Genomic DNA, 14093 nt, shown 5'->3' on the forward strand with positions numbered 1-14093 from the left:
TTTTTTATTGTTTTGAGGTGGTATAACGGACCTATTTTCTTAATATTGATTATAAATTATTTTTGCCTAATTAAAAAAATAGCTATCTATTCAATAATCATCCTTCATGGTATAATATTATTCAAAGTGTACAAAATAATTATATAATTTTACTATTTCTTTTAATTACAGAATAATTTTATTTAGAAAAGGAATAAAAAATAAATAACGGAAATCTATAAAATAAATTTTTTATTTTTAATTTTATGGAGATTTATTTGTAATATTTTGATGTCATTATTTTTAATTTTATAACTTATTAATGGGTTAAAGGACACATCACAATGACATTTTTACTATATTTTAATTTTATACTCTATTTGTTTTCAGAAAAATATTTTTTTGAAATTTTTTTTATTTTTTAATATTTAAGACATTTAAAAAAATAGTAAATAAAAAATATTTTTTTAATTAAAGGAAATTTTAATTATTTTTAAGAAAAATAATTTAAAAATTTTTTTTTTAAATTTTAATAATTTTATTGAAATATGAAAATATTTATTTATATATTAAGATATAAATACATACTATTAATTTAATACTCAGTTCATATCACGAGTTGTGATAAAATTTTTATACTGATTAATTATTTATTAAATTAATATTATAATTAAATATTAAAAAATATTTTTTATATATAAATATTATTTTTTACAAAATAATAGCACCTTAATATAAAAATTATTATTATTATTTTAAATAGGTTTGATTATAAAAAAAATTCCAGCCTATACCTCAACTTTCAAAATTAATTCCAGCCTCAACATAACAAAACATTTTCAATTCAAGAACTTGGTCAATTTCTTACTCTCCATGTAAGACCTGTAGGAATCTTTGTTGTCTGCTTTGAAAGGCCAGATGTTATTCTTCGGTTTCAGTTTATGTTACTTGACACGTATCTCCAATAGTTCATATCCAGAAAGACGAGGGTCTCACCTGGAAATTGGTGAAGAGAGGTGAAAATATCAGGTGAAGACTGAGTTTACCAGCTCTGGTGGAAAGAGAACAGAAACGGCTATTCTGATGGAGGAAAAAGATGATTCAGTTCAACAAAAGCATTTTGGAATAGAGATGCAGGTGAATAATGAGGTTATGGGTATGAAAAATATAGTTAAGAAAAGCTGGGATGAATCACAGAAGATGTGGGAAATAGCAGCGCCTGCTATGATGACAGCAGTAACCCAATTCTCTATTGGGTTTCTCACTTCTGCATTTGTTGGCCATTTGGGAGAAGTGGAGCTTGCTGCTGTTTCAGTTGTTCAGAATGTTATTGAAGCCTTTGTTGATGGGGTTATGGTAAGTAATTAGTAGCCATTTCAATTATATCTGAATTACCCTTTTCTCAATTAGGGTCACAGTAGAAGTTTCTGCAATTACTTGGAGTCTGAAATGTAACATGTTTACAAGTTTTCCTAAATCCATAAGTAATGTGTTAGCAAATTGGGAGTATAATTGTATAATAGCAGGATATCAGTTGATTTTACCTTGTTTGCTCCTGATTCAATAAGTGTACCAAATAATTCCAACTTTATAAACTGTGTTAAAATTGCTATACCTGACATGAACCTGATCTCTCTATTTAATGATATATGTGATCTTCTCCTTATTAGCTAGGGATGGGAAGTGCCCTGGAGACACTATGTGGGCAAGTTGTTGGTGCTGGGCAACTGAACATGCTTGGAATCTATATGCAAAGATCATGGATCATTACTGGTGTCACTGCATTGGTTTTAACACCTTTTTATGTTTTTGCTTCACCATTACTAGAACTCCTTCATCAAGACAAGGATATTTCAAGGCTTGCAGGAAAGTACTCGATATGGGTGATTCCTCAATTGTTTGCTTATGCCATAAATTATCCAATACAGAAGTTTCTCCAAGCACAGAGCAGAGTATGGATTATGACAATCATTTCCATAGTAGCCCTTGCATTTCATGTGTTGTTGAATTGGGTGCTCGTCACAAAATTGGATCACGGGCTACTTGGTGCTGCCATCGCAGGGAATATCTCATGGTGGCTTGTGGATTTGGGTCAAATAGTTTATGTGGTTTGTGGTTGCTTCCCTGAGACTTGGACCGGTTTTTCGTGGTCAGCTTTGAAGTCATTAACCAGTTTTCTAAAACTCTCAATTGTATCCGCTGTAATGTTATGGTTAGTATTCAAAATTTAGTTTTGCAAAACTGCTTGTTCAGGATTTCACTTTTTTTTTTTTCTTTTTTTTGCCTTGATGACAACAGCTTGGAGGTGTGGTACTTTACAATGGTGATTCTTATGGTGGGATGGTTAGAGAATCCAGAAATTGCAGTAGATGCCATTTCCATTTGGTAAGAGTTTTGTTCCTATCCTATCATTTCTCGAGTGAAATGAAGATTATCATATTTACTCCATCTAAACTCATTTTTTCTTAATTGCAGCATGAACCTGCAACTGTGGACTCTGATGATTGCTCTCGGTTTCAATGCAGCAATAAGGTTAGTAGCTTCTGTACTGGAACATATAGCAGTGACGAACAATAAGAGAACGAATTTAATCTAGCCAATCCAACTTGATTTGCTTGCAGTGTTCGAGTGTCAAATGAGCTTGGAGCTGGAAATCCTAAAGCAGCAAAGTTCTCAATGGTGGTGACTGTTCTAACTGCAACAGCAATTGGAGTTGTGTTCACAGCTTTGATTCTGGTAACCAAGAATGACTTTCCAAAGGCGTTCACTCGAAAACCAGTGGTGATGAAGGAGGCATCAAAGCTGGATTACTTTTTGGCAGCAACAATCTTCCTCAACAGCATCCAACCTGTGCTCCATGGTAATTGCAGCTAAACTCTCCAGTCTCCATTACACCAGTGATGAGTCCAATCCATGCATGGTCAGCAACAAGTAATTAGTAGTCCATTTTGAAGACCATGAAAAACCATGGTCCTTTTTCCTGTGCAATTGAGTAAATTTTTTTCTTGACATATGCAGGGGTGGCAGTGGGTGCAGGCTGGCAATTCTTAGTTGCCTTCATCAATATTGGGTGTTACTACATCATAGGACTTCCTATTGGTGCTGTGCTTGGATACAAATTAAAGCTAGGAGTTAAGGGCATATGGACTGGAATGTTGGCTGGTTATCTGCTTCAAATAGTCACTCTGATTTTCATCTTACTACGAACTAACTGGCACAAAGAAGTAAGTATACATTTCTTTCATGGATAGCTGTGTCAAGAGTCCCTCATTGGAAAAGAATAAGAAATTCAAAGGGCTTATAAGGTGGAAGATCAACTTATTAATTGGTTATCAACTTATTAATTGGTTAGTTCTAACTTTTTCGCAATGGTTGGTCCAAGCCTATATTCTCAATGGCACGAACAAAAACCTAAATTCCTGCTGGTGTCTTCAATCATTTATTGCAGGATTAACAGAATTAGTTAATAATGCAGGCTGTGAAAGCTGAAGAGCATATCAAAACTTGGGGTGGCTCTGATGAACCACAGCAAAGTTCATCAGAAAACAACATGAATGGGTGATGAATTCATTGTGTAAAAAAACTTGATAAAATCAACATCGGGTTGCAGTTTATATCGATATTTTTTTTCTTGGAGTGGGGGTTCTAGTTTGCATTTTCGAGTTGCTGAATCTAAATATGGATTGCCTTGCAAGTGTAGCTGAGATTCTGTGCTTGGAGAAACTTTTGTATTGGATAATATATGGCACAGGCAAACAATTGAGGAAATCACCCATATCGAGTAAATACCCTTGTTTTGATGAATGAATTGTAGCAATGGTGAAGCAAAAACATAAAATGGTGTTAAAACCAACGCAGTGACCCCAGTAATGATTCATGATCTTTTCATATAGTCAGTTATAGTAGTTTGAACACAGTTTATGGAACTTCAAGGAAGCATAGATAACTATTAGGAATTTAGAATTTTGGAATTATTTGGTACACTACAGAAAAATTTGGCACTAATTGAATCAAGAGCAAACAAGGTAAAATTAACTGATATCCTACTATTACACAATTATACTCCCAATTTGCTAAGATCTAGTACCACTGAGCTAAAACTGGAAACTATGCCTTTCTTTCGTGGATAATTAAGTTTCTTTTATGGATAACCGATATTAGAGAAATTAATCAACATAGAAATCATGTTACATCTACTATTGGTGACATGAAATGATTGATTTTCTACTAATTTTAAGATCTCCCAAGTGTTTTAAGAATTTAATGGCACCAACAAGAACCTAAGTTCCTGCTAGCGTCTTCAATCATTTATTGCAGGATTAAGAGAGTTGCCTAATAATGCAGTCAGCTGAAAAGAACATCAGAATGTGGGGTGGCTATGATGAACCTCAACAAAGCTCATCAGAAAACAACATGAACGAGTGATTAATTCATTGTGTAAAAAGGCTTGATAATATCCAAAAGGGTTAAGCTACCTTCTTTTTTCCTTAGAAAGTTTCAGAGGTGACTGGTAATTACTAACTACTCAGGACTTGGATTTCATTACCAACCTAAACTCCGTCGATTACAAATAGAAAAATCATTAATTAAAATGGTAAAAAAAATATTTGTTAATTGTGAATTCAAGTTTTTTTTATTAAAATTATTAAATAATTTTTTATATTCAAAAATTATAAAAATAATATTTTATTATTAATAAATAATATTTTACTAATTTAGGATTAATTTGGACAAAATTCTTTGGAGTCAAAAGTTTATTTTGAGCTTATTTAGACTTCCATGAAAAATTAAGGAGCTTATTTGAACTTATTTAAGCCTAAATTGAAAGAACATGCATGTAAAATTGACGCAACGTGTAGTGCAGAATATGATCAACATATGATCAAACCCTTGAAATTAAATAAGATCTAATTTAAGATCTAAAAGTAAACAAAACTCAATTCAGAATCTTAGGAGAAAATAAAGCAAACCCGCTTTATTAAGAAGAAAAATTCATTAGAATAAATTTTAAAAACTTGTACATAATGAAATACAATGAGTATTTATATAATTCTAAATCCTAATTTAGGTAGGAATTGGTTAAGGAGTACTAATCTAAATAGAAAATATATGTAAAGACCTAAATTAGATAGAAGTAGTATTTTAGAGTCATAAATGTATTAGAAAATATAAATAAAATATATCTAAGAAAATAAATAATCCATATAAAATCAGAAGTCCTTGTGAAATATGAAAAATGCAAGTATTTGTGTTTGGTCTTGATTTGCACGCCCCATCATTAAGCTACACTTTCGAAAAATTTTGACTTCGAATTAATTTCTAAACCAAAGAAATTTGGCCTCAAATTTTAAAGTGTTAATGAATTAAAATTTTTATTAGAAGATCACATCATATCTTCTTGAATGGTATCAACAAAATTGGATTGAATAAAATTGATTTGAGCAATTTTGCATCTTCCTTGGCATGCTTAGACTCACCTAGACAAATAAAATCAACAAAAACACTAATAAATGTAACACCCCTATTGGTATAGCCTGGTATATTTCACTGTTCCGGTGACCGGTGTCGGTCCGGACAATTAATGGGATTAGGGCCACACTTAAGACAACTTGAGAAGCCATAAACACAAATAATTAGTAATGTTTAATTAGTTAACTGTAAATAAGAAAAACAGAACATAAGAGGTTAAACGAGCCGAGAGTCACAGCGATGGGTGACCTCCTCGGGAACGACTGCGAAGTCGTTTTAAACTCAAATTTCGAACCGTAAAAAGTGACGCTGCGGTCCTTAGGACCCTTATGAACACAGTGGAAAAGAGAAAATCACGAAAAAGAACTGTTAAGCAAGTCAAATAATTAGGTCAGGGAGCCGGAAGAAATATTGAATTATTTGCAAACCGGGATAAACTGGCGAGGGGCAATTTGGTCAATTGACCCCGAGAGCTGACTCCTGACCTAACTGTCCAATAAAATCGGAGAAAAGAAAATTTCGAAATCGAGAATTAAATTAAAGAACTAATAGAAAAAAATAAATAGAAAAAAAAAGGAAAAGATGGAAAAGTCAAAGTTCATGACATCATTAATGATGTCACAAACAAATTTATTAAATTATTTATTAAATTAGATTTTTGGTCTTCTTTAAGTGATAAAGATGAAAGAAAATAAAAGAAAAAAAAAAACAAAAAAAAGTATTCTTCATTCCTTTGGTTGCCACCTCCCATTTCCCTCTCCCTCACCATGATTAAAACCTCCATTGAAGCCATCTAAATCTTCCCTTAAACCTTAAATCTTTCCATGAAATCTTTACATCCCATAACTAAAACTTGTATTTGAACTTTGATAAGAAGATTGGGAGCAAATAAATCAAGCAAAGTTGAAGAATTGGATAGACAAATTCTGCTCACTTAAGGTAAGCTAATCCAACTTCTCTTTTTAGTATATATGATGGATTTAGGGTAGAAATGAATGAGATTATATGGGAAATTGAAAAATATTGCATGTTTAGGAAGAGAGGAAATTTCGGCCAGCATTGTGAAGAGTGTAATTTGCATGGCTTGATTGGCTTGGATAGGAATATAATCCTTAATGAGTTAAGTGATGATAGTTAAAGGCATTGAAATGGTTAAATGCAAGAGTTAGTGAGATTAGGGTTTCAATGCTAGGGTTTATGAACCAAAATTTGGAGAAATGCATAAATGGCATGTTTGACCTATTGTGAAATGAAATAATGGTCAATTTTGACCAAATAAGTTGTGTGGGAAATGTTGGAATGAAAACCAAATTCGTAGGTCCAATGGTCATGCTGCTGGCAGCATGACCAAACCTACTTTGAAGGACCAAAACTCAAATTTTACAATTCTAATTGATATGCCACCAATTGGGGATGAAAATAGACATAAAATAGCACAATTTTAATCAAGGAACCATGGCCAAAAACTGACCAAAACTTGGTGAAACAATTGACCAAAGTGAAATGAGAGCAGGCTGCCATTGCACCAAACTGACTAACTGTTCATTTGGTCATAACTCGAGTTAGACAGGTCAAATTAACCTGAAATTTGGCCAGGGGTTAGAGGAGATATAGATCTAAAACTTTCATGAAAAACATCACCTCAAATTATGCCACTAACCCATTCAAATTATTGAGCAAAGTTAAGTTACCAAACCTGCAACTCTGCAGATTTTCATTTGAGCAGTAATGTTTGGATGGCTATAACTTTCTCTAGGAAACTCGGATTTAGGCGATTCTTGAACCGATGGAAACCTAAGACATAGTAGAACATTTCATATGAAGAAAGTTAGACCAAATTATGAACTTAACTTGATCAAATTACTGACCAAAGTTGGATCAAAATCTGCCAGAACCCAAGATACCAGTATGAACAGTGCACGTAAACAGTAAACTTATTTTGGCCATAACTTGAGCTACAAAACTCCGATTGAGGTGATCCAAAAATGAGAATACACTTAAGACAATAAGGAACATTTTCTATGAAGGAAGTTTTGTCAAATTCTAACAGTAGATCGACCAATGGAACAGTGCAACTTCGGAGCACCAAAACCAAAAATTGGCAATTTTGCCAAAATGACCTACGGTTTGAAAAAAATGACCAAAACCAACAAGTTTGGTGACCAAAATGTGGTATGTGGGTGAAGTTAGAGTTCCCATACCTATTAATCCTTAAAAAGTCAACAATTTAACTTGAATAGTGTAGTGAATAGTAACCCAAAACACAAAAACTTTGAGAACGTTGAATTTAACGCAATAGAGCTAGTTAAAGTGAAGTTAAATTTATTTTTGGACTTATGTTAAGTTATGGTACTGAAACACTATGAAATTGTGTGTTTCAGCTGAAAAAGACTTGGTAGCTCGGAGAGACTGAGTCAAGGCCTAGAGGCGACTCTAGTCAGGTTTGTGCACAATAAATTTATGTAATTGTTTCCCAATTGAAAATTTGAGTTGCTATACTTTATGAAATCGCTGTGTTATTTATAAATTGTGTTGCCACTTTGTGAATACAAAAATGACTTTGAAAATTGTTTGGGATCTCTCATAAATTATTGAAAATAATTATTTTAAATTGATTTTGGATTCACACTTAGCATGACAGTATCACATTTCCTTCTCCATTTATGGGGTTGAGATCGTTTATTTTCCTCCCTCTCTGGTTTGCCAGTTGAGGTTATAGATCGGATGAGTACTCATTAGCTAGCTAGCCACCTCCCTCATTGATTTCGATTAATGGGGTTGTAGATTGCTTTGTCGTGGTGTACAACACGGCATTGATCGAAAATTTTGTGTCATTGCTTAAGTTGTGTATGATTTTGGCAACACCGTGTTTATGAAATTGTTTGACTAAACTGTGTTTAATAGATTATTTGACAAAATGAGTTGTTATGAGCTTTGATATTTGTGAAATGTGATTGTGAAGTATTCAAATTATATTTCATCAATAAATAATTTATTTATTGCATTTTAAATTTTTATTGTGCACCACTGAGTATTTTTATACTCAGCGATGGCTTATTTTGCTGTCGTAGATAAGAGCAAGGAAAAAGCAGCAGAGTGAGCTGCGATTAAATCGAGGATTACATTGATCTTTTGTACGGGTATTATTTTATACCCTTGTAGATAATCTTGATGTAAATATAGAAATGTTATTTGTATCAATATAAGTTGAGCAGTTGTAAATAAATTGTAATAATATTATTTTGGATTTTCTACAGTAATTTAATATTTGTACATATGAATTTCCTACATTATGTTTTGTTAATGAAGATATTAAATATTTTGAGATGAGAAACCTTGATTTGTATTGTGAAATTAGTTGAAGTGCCTTGAATTGAATTGATTTGCGAATTATTGGTGGTTGGGAGTTGTGAAATATTTTTGGAAGTGCTTTTTACAGGTCTTTAAAGAACTGGTTTCTCAAAATACAGAGGGAACTCTGTCAAAATTTTTATAAAATTTGCGGCAAAACTAAAATGGACAAAAATTTTTATTAGTATTTAAACTTGAATAAATGATTTTAAATTCTTATCAAAATGCTCACCACTTCCACAATGTAAGAAAATTGTGTTAAAATCCCTTGTAGGGTACTTAATGAGTTATCGGTAGGTGAAGTTCGGTAGTTCATTAAGTATTCTACGGGATCATGTTATGCCTTACAGAAGGGTAAGGTGTGACATGTTTTAGTGGTATCAGAGCATGATTTTTCAATAAATTTTGACTATGCATGTGAATATTTCTTTGATAAGTACAACTGCTCAAGTGTCTTTAATTGATACATATGACATATTTATATCATGAATATGCACTAACGGTGGTCAACCTCCTTGTGTTTAATCTCAGGAAGTAGAAAATTTGAGAAAACGGAATGAAAGGAGGAGATCATTCCAAAGAACAATCTGTTGAGGCTGAGGTTCAAGAGGAAGCCCCAACACTCCAGAACGTGAGTGGGTCAGCCACTCCAGCTCCTGCTCCAGCACCGCAGTTTCCTGCTCAATTTATGCAGCAAATGGCTGCCTTCTTTCAACAAATGGCAGGTAATGTGCTACCCCAAGCTCAGATGCCAGTACCTGTAGCACAATCACAGCCCTTAGCTCGGCAGTATGAAAAGTTGATGAAATTTGGGGCCACTGAGTTTAAAGGCACTGTGGATCCACTGGAGGCAGAACAGTGGTTGGAAAGAATGGAACGAGTTTTCAGAAAGTTACAATGTACGGAAGAGCTGAAGTTTGAGTATTCTGTTTCCTTGTTGTAAGGGGATGCATTTGAATGGTGGAAGACCATCCCCCACAGCCTGGTTGAGCCACCTGTGCTGACATGGACAGACTTTTTGAGGGAGTTCCGACAGAAATGGGTTCCCGATGCATATGTGGACATGAAGTTGCAAGAATTCTTGAGTTTGAAACAAGGGAACCGAACTGTAGCAGAATATGAAAGAGATTTCTCAAGGCTAAGCCACTATGCTGGAAGCTTAGTCTCCACCCCCAGAGACAGATGCAAGAGGTTTGAGTCCGGGCTAAGGCAGAGTCTGAGAATGCAAGTTGTGGGTTTCAGACATCAGAATTTTGTTGAATTGATCTCACAAGCCTTGGAATTAGAAAGGATAGAATCAGAAGGGGCAGTGAAGAAGGGTTCACAAGAGAAAGAGAAGGCTGAAAAGACTACATGACAAGCATCTGAAAGTGGTTCTGGCAAGAGGAAACAGTTTGGGGGATCCAGCTCCCGTAGAGGCAGAGGCAGATTTTCTGGCCAAAGACCACCCCGGTCTGGTCAGCAGACCCAACAAGCTTCTCGAGGATCTCTATCAGTACGACAGTGTGAGACTTGTGGGAAAACTTATGGTGGGGTTTGTTTTAAAGCTACTGGCACATGTTTTAACTGTGGAGGGAGTGGACATTTCGCGAAGGATTGCACTAGCCCGCGCCGGTCTGGATCTTTCACTACATCTGAAGGATCAGCCCAAGTCTCTGCACCTAGAGGGTCACCGTCAGCTGCTAGAGGTAGAGGCAGAGGTAGGGGTCCTGGTAGCACTCCTGGTAGTCGAGCACCTTAACCACCCAGTGGTGCACCAGTCAGAGTGTATACTATGCGTCAGAGGGAGGAAGCTGAAACATCAGACGTAGTAGCTGGTATTTTCTCCATCCTTGACCAAGATGTGTATGTGTTATTTGATCCTGGCTCCACACATTCGTATGTTAGTGCTAGTGTGATGTGTTCTACTGCTATTCTGTGTGTACCAATGGACTATGATGTGTTAGTAACTAGTCCATTAGGCCAGGAGGTCAGGGTAAATAGGCTATATAGAGATTGTCCTTTGGTGATCCAAGGACACACTTTTCTGTCTGATTTAATTGAAATGCCCTTCAGAGATTATGACATTATCTTGGGCATGGATTGGTTAGCCAGGCATCACGCCATGATTGACTGTAGACTGAAGACAGTCACTTTTGGTCTCCCTCAGTATGGTGATCTAGTAATACATGGGGAGAGACAGTTATTGCCTTCAAACATCATTTCAGCTGCATTGGCCAGGAAAATGATTAGAAAAGGGTGTGAGGTGTACTTGGCTCATGTGATAGACACCCAAGTGGGGAGTCCAGCACTGAGGGACATTCCTACTGTATGTGACTTTTCGGATGTATTTCCTGATGAATTGCCATGATTACCTCTAGAAAGAGAAGTGCAGTTTGAAATTGATGTTATGCCTGGTGTGGACCCAATCTCCATAACGCCATATAGAATGGCACCAGCAGAACTAAAAGAATTGAAAGTACAGTTGCAAGAGTTGCTTGACAAGGGTTTCATCCGCCCTAGTGTGTCACCTTGGGGAGCGCCAGTGTTGTTTGTAAAGAAGAATGATGGCACTCTCCGGTTATGCATTGACTATAGGCAGTTGAATAAGGTGACAATAAAGAACAGATACCCATTGCCCCGCATTGATGACTTGTTTGATCAGTTGAGGGGTGCAGCTGTATTCTCCAAAATTGACCTGAGATCAGGTTATTATCAGCTGAAAGTTCAAGAGCAGAGTATTTCAAAAGCGCCTTCGTAACCCGCTATGGTCATTATGAGTTCTTGGTCATGCCATTCGGGTTAACTAATGCTCTACCGCTTTTATGGATCGATGAACACTATCTTGAGACCATACCTCGATCGATTTGTTGTGGTATTTATCGATGATATATTGGTCTATTCGAGGAATGCGTAAGAGCATGATAGACATCTGCGGATTGTACTGCAGACTTTGAGGAGAAAGCACTATATGCCAAATTGTCGAAGTGTGAATTTTGGTGAAGGAGATATCCTTTTTGGGGCATGTAGTATCGTAAGAGGGTATTAAGGTAGATCCTAGCAAAATTGAAGTCGTCCTTAATTGGAAGCCACCGGAAATGTCACGTAGATTCGCAGCTTTTCTAGGGTTAGCTGGATACTACCGTCGATTTGTGAAGGATTCTCCATGTTGGCATCTCCATTGACCAAGTGCTTAGAAAGGATGTGAAATTTCGGTGGATGGACAAATGCCAAGCAAAGTTTTGATGAATTGAAGAGATGTTTGACCGAGGCTCAGCTCGACTTTACCCACACCGGGTAAAGAATATACAGTTTACAGCGATGCTTCTCACAACAGGTTAGGTTGTGTGTTGATGCAAGATCGAAATGTCATTGCCTATGTGTAACACCCCCGTTTGTATAGCCTGGTAGATTTCACTGTTCCGGTGACCGGTGTCGGTCCGGACAATTAAGGGGATTAGGACCACACTTAAGACAACTTAAGAAGCCATAAACACAAATAATTAGTAATGTTCAATTAGTTAAGTATAAATAAGAAAAATAGAACATAAGAAGTTAAACGAGCCGAGAGTCACAGCGATGGGTGACTTCCTCGAGAACGACTGTGAAGTCGTTTTAAACTCAAATTTCGAACCGTAAAAAGTGACGCTGCAGTCCTTAGGACCCTTATGAACACAGTGGAAAAGAGAAAATCACGAAAAAGAACTGTTAAGCCAGTCAAATAATTAGGTCAGGGAGCCGAAAGAAATATTGGATTATTTGCAAACCAGGATGAACCGGCGAGGGGCAATTTGGTCAATTAACCCCGAGAGCTGACTCCTGACCTAACTGTCCAATAAAATCGGAGAAATAAAAATTTTCGGAATCGAGAATTAAATTAAAGAACTAATAGAAAAAAAAATAAATAGAAAAAAAAAAGAGAAAAGGAAAGAGGTTGGAAAAGTAAAAGGGATGACATCATGTATGATGTCATAAAGATTTAATTTAATTATTTTATTAATTAGAGAATTTTGGTCTTCAAAAAGGGATAAACATAAAAGAAAACAAAAATTAAAAACCTCATTTTCCATCTTCCTTGCCGCCCCACTTTCTTCTTCAATTCACCATTGCCCATCCTCCATTAAAGCTTGCACTCAAGCTTTATTCCTCCACTCAACCTTAATAACTCCCTTAAAAACCTCCCTAGAACTTGTTATTGCAACTTAAGAAGGAGATTACAAGAAGAAAGAAGGAGAGAAATTGGAGAATTGGCAAAATAGTTGAGGTTAGTATGCTAACTTACTATTTTTCCATTCAAATGCATGTTTAGGTAATTAAGTGAGTTAAGAACTTGATGTAAATGAAACAAATATGGGGAAAGAATTAAATTGAAATTTCGGGCAGCTTGAGAGAAGTGTGGTTTGCATGAATATGATGCAATTGAGTGAGTTTAGAAGCTTTACTTAGTTAAATGATTAGCATTAAAATTATTAGAAGTTGTTAAATGCAAGAGTTAGTGAGATTAGGGTTTCAATGCTAGGGTTTATGAACCAAAAATTGAAGAAATGCATAAATGGCATGTTTAACCTATTGTGACAGGAAATAATGGTCAATTATGACCAAATAAGTTGTGTGAGAATGGTAGGAAATTAAGCCAAATTCGTAGGTCAATGGTCATGCTGCTGGCAGCATGACCAAACCCACTTTGAAGGACCAAAACTCAAATATTACAAGTCCAATTGATATGCCATCAATTGAAGATGAAAATAGATATAAAAGAGCACAATTTTCATTAAGGAACCATGACCAAAAACTGACCAAAACTTGGTGAAATAATTGACCAAAGTGAATTGATAGCAGGCTGCCACTGCACTAAACTGACCAAATGAACAGTAACTGTTCATTTGGTCATAATTCGAGTTAGAAAGGTCAAATTGACCTGAAATTTTACCAGCAATTAGATGAGACATAGATCTAAAACTTTCATGAAGAACACCACCCCAAATTATGCCATTAAACCATTCAAATTATTGAGCAAAGTTAAATTACCAAACCTGCAACTCTGCAGATTTTCAATTGAGCAGTAATGTTTGGATGGCTATAACTCTCTCTAGGAAACTCGGATTTAGGCGATTCTTGAACCGATGGAAACCTAAGACATAGTAGAACATTTCATATGAAGAAAGTTAGACCAAATTATGAACTTAACTTGATCAAATTGTTGACCAAAGTTGGATCAAAATCTGCCAGAACCCAAAATACCAGTATGAACAGTACACGTGAACAGTAAACTTATTTTGGCCATAACTTGAGCTACAAAACTCCGATTGAGGTGA

The 14093-nt window shown here is 35.4% G+C and overlaps 1 protein-coding gene across 3 annotated transcripts; it reads left to right on the top strand.

The window, feature by feature from the left end:
* The first annotated feature begins 716 nt into the window (after positions 1-716).
* Positions 717-3615, top strand: LOC110665090 (protein DETOXIFICATION 32). 3 transcript variants are annotated; one of them, XM_058136971.1, is made up of 7 exons: positions 727-1335; positions 1650-2191; positions 2278-2364; positions 2455-2511; positions 2601-2839; positions 2998-3203; positions 3455-3615. In XM_058136971.1, the coding sequence occupies exons 1-7, from the start codon at positions 1063-1065 to the stop codon at positions 3539-3541; spliced, it is 1491 nt and encodes a 496-aa protein (XP_057992954.1). In that variant the 5' UTR covers positions 727-1062; the 3' UTR covers positions 3542-3615. The 3 variants fall into 3 exon arrangements, with proteins under 3 accessions (XP_057992956.1, XP_057992954.1, XP_057992955.1); XM_058136972.1 differs by having other exon boundaries at positions 1193-1335; positions 1654-2191; XM_058136973.1 differs by lacking the exon at positions 3455-3615 and having other exon boundaries at positions 717-1335; positions 2601-2899; positions 2998-3140.
* Positions 3616-14093: the final 10478 nt, after the last annotated feature.

The sequence above is a fragment of the Hevea brasiliensis genome, chromosome 15, assembly GCF_030052815.1.
Source record: "Hevea brasiliensis isolate MT/VB/25A 57/8 chromosome 15, ASM3005281v1, whole genome shotgun sequence".
Taxonomy (NCBI): Eukaryota; Viridiplantae; Streptophyta; class Magnoliopsida; order Malpighiales; family Euphorbiaceae; genus Hevea; species Hevea brasiliensis.

What these genes read in the sequence shown, in the direction of transcription:
- LOC110665090 (XM_058136971.1), top strand. Translation starts at nt 1,063, where the DNA reads ATGGAGGAAAAAGATGATTCAGTTCAACAAAAGCATTTTGGAATAGAG. An exon ending in CCTTTGTTGATGGGGTTATG is followed by an intron (nt 1,336 to 1,649) that starts GTAAGTAATTAG and finishes TCTCCTTATTAG; the next exon opens with CTAGGGATGGGAAGTGCCCT. An exon ending in CATCCAACCTGTGCTCCATG is followed by an intron (nt 2,840 to 2,997) that starts GTAATTGCAGCT and finishes TGACATATGCAG; the next exon opens with GGGTGGCAGTGGGTGCAGGC.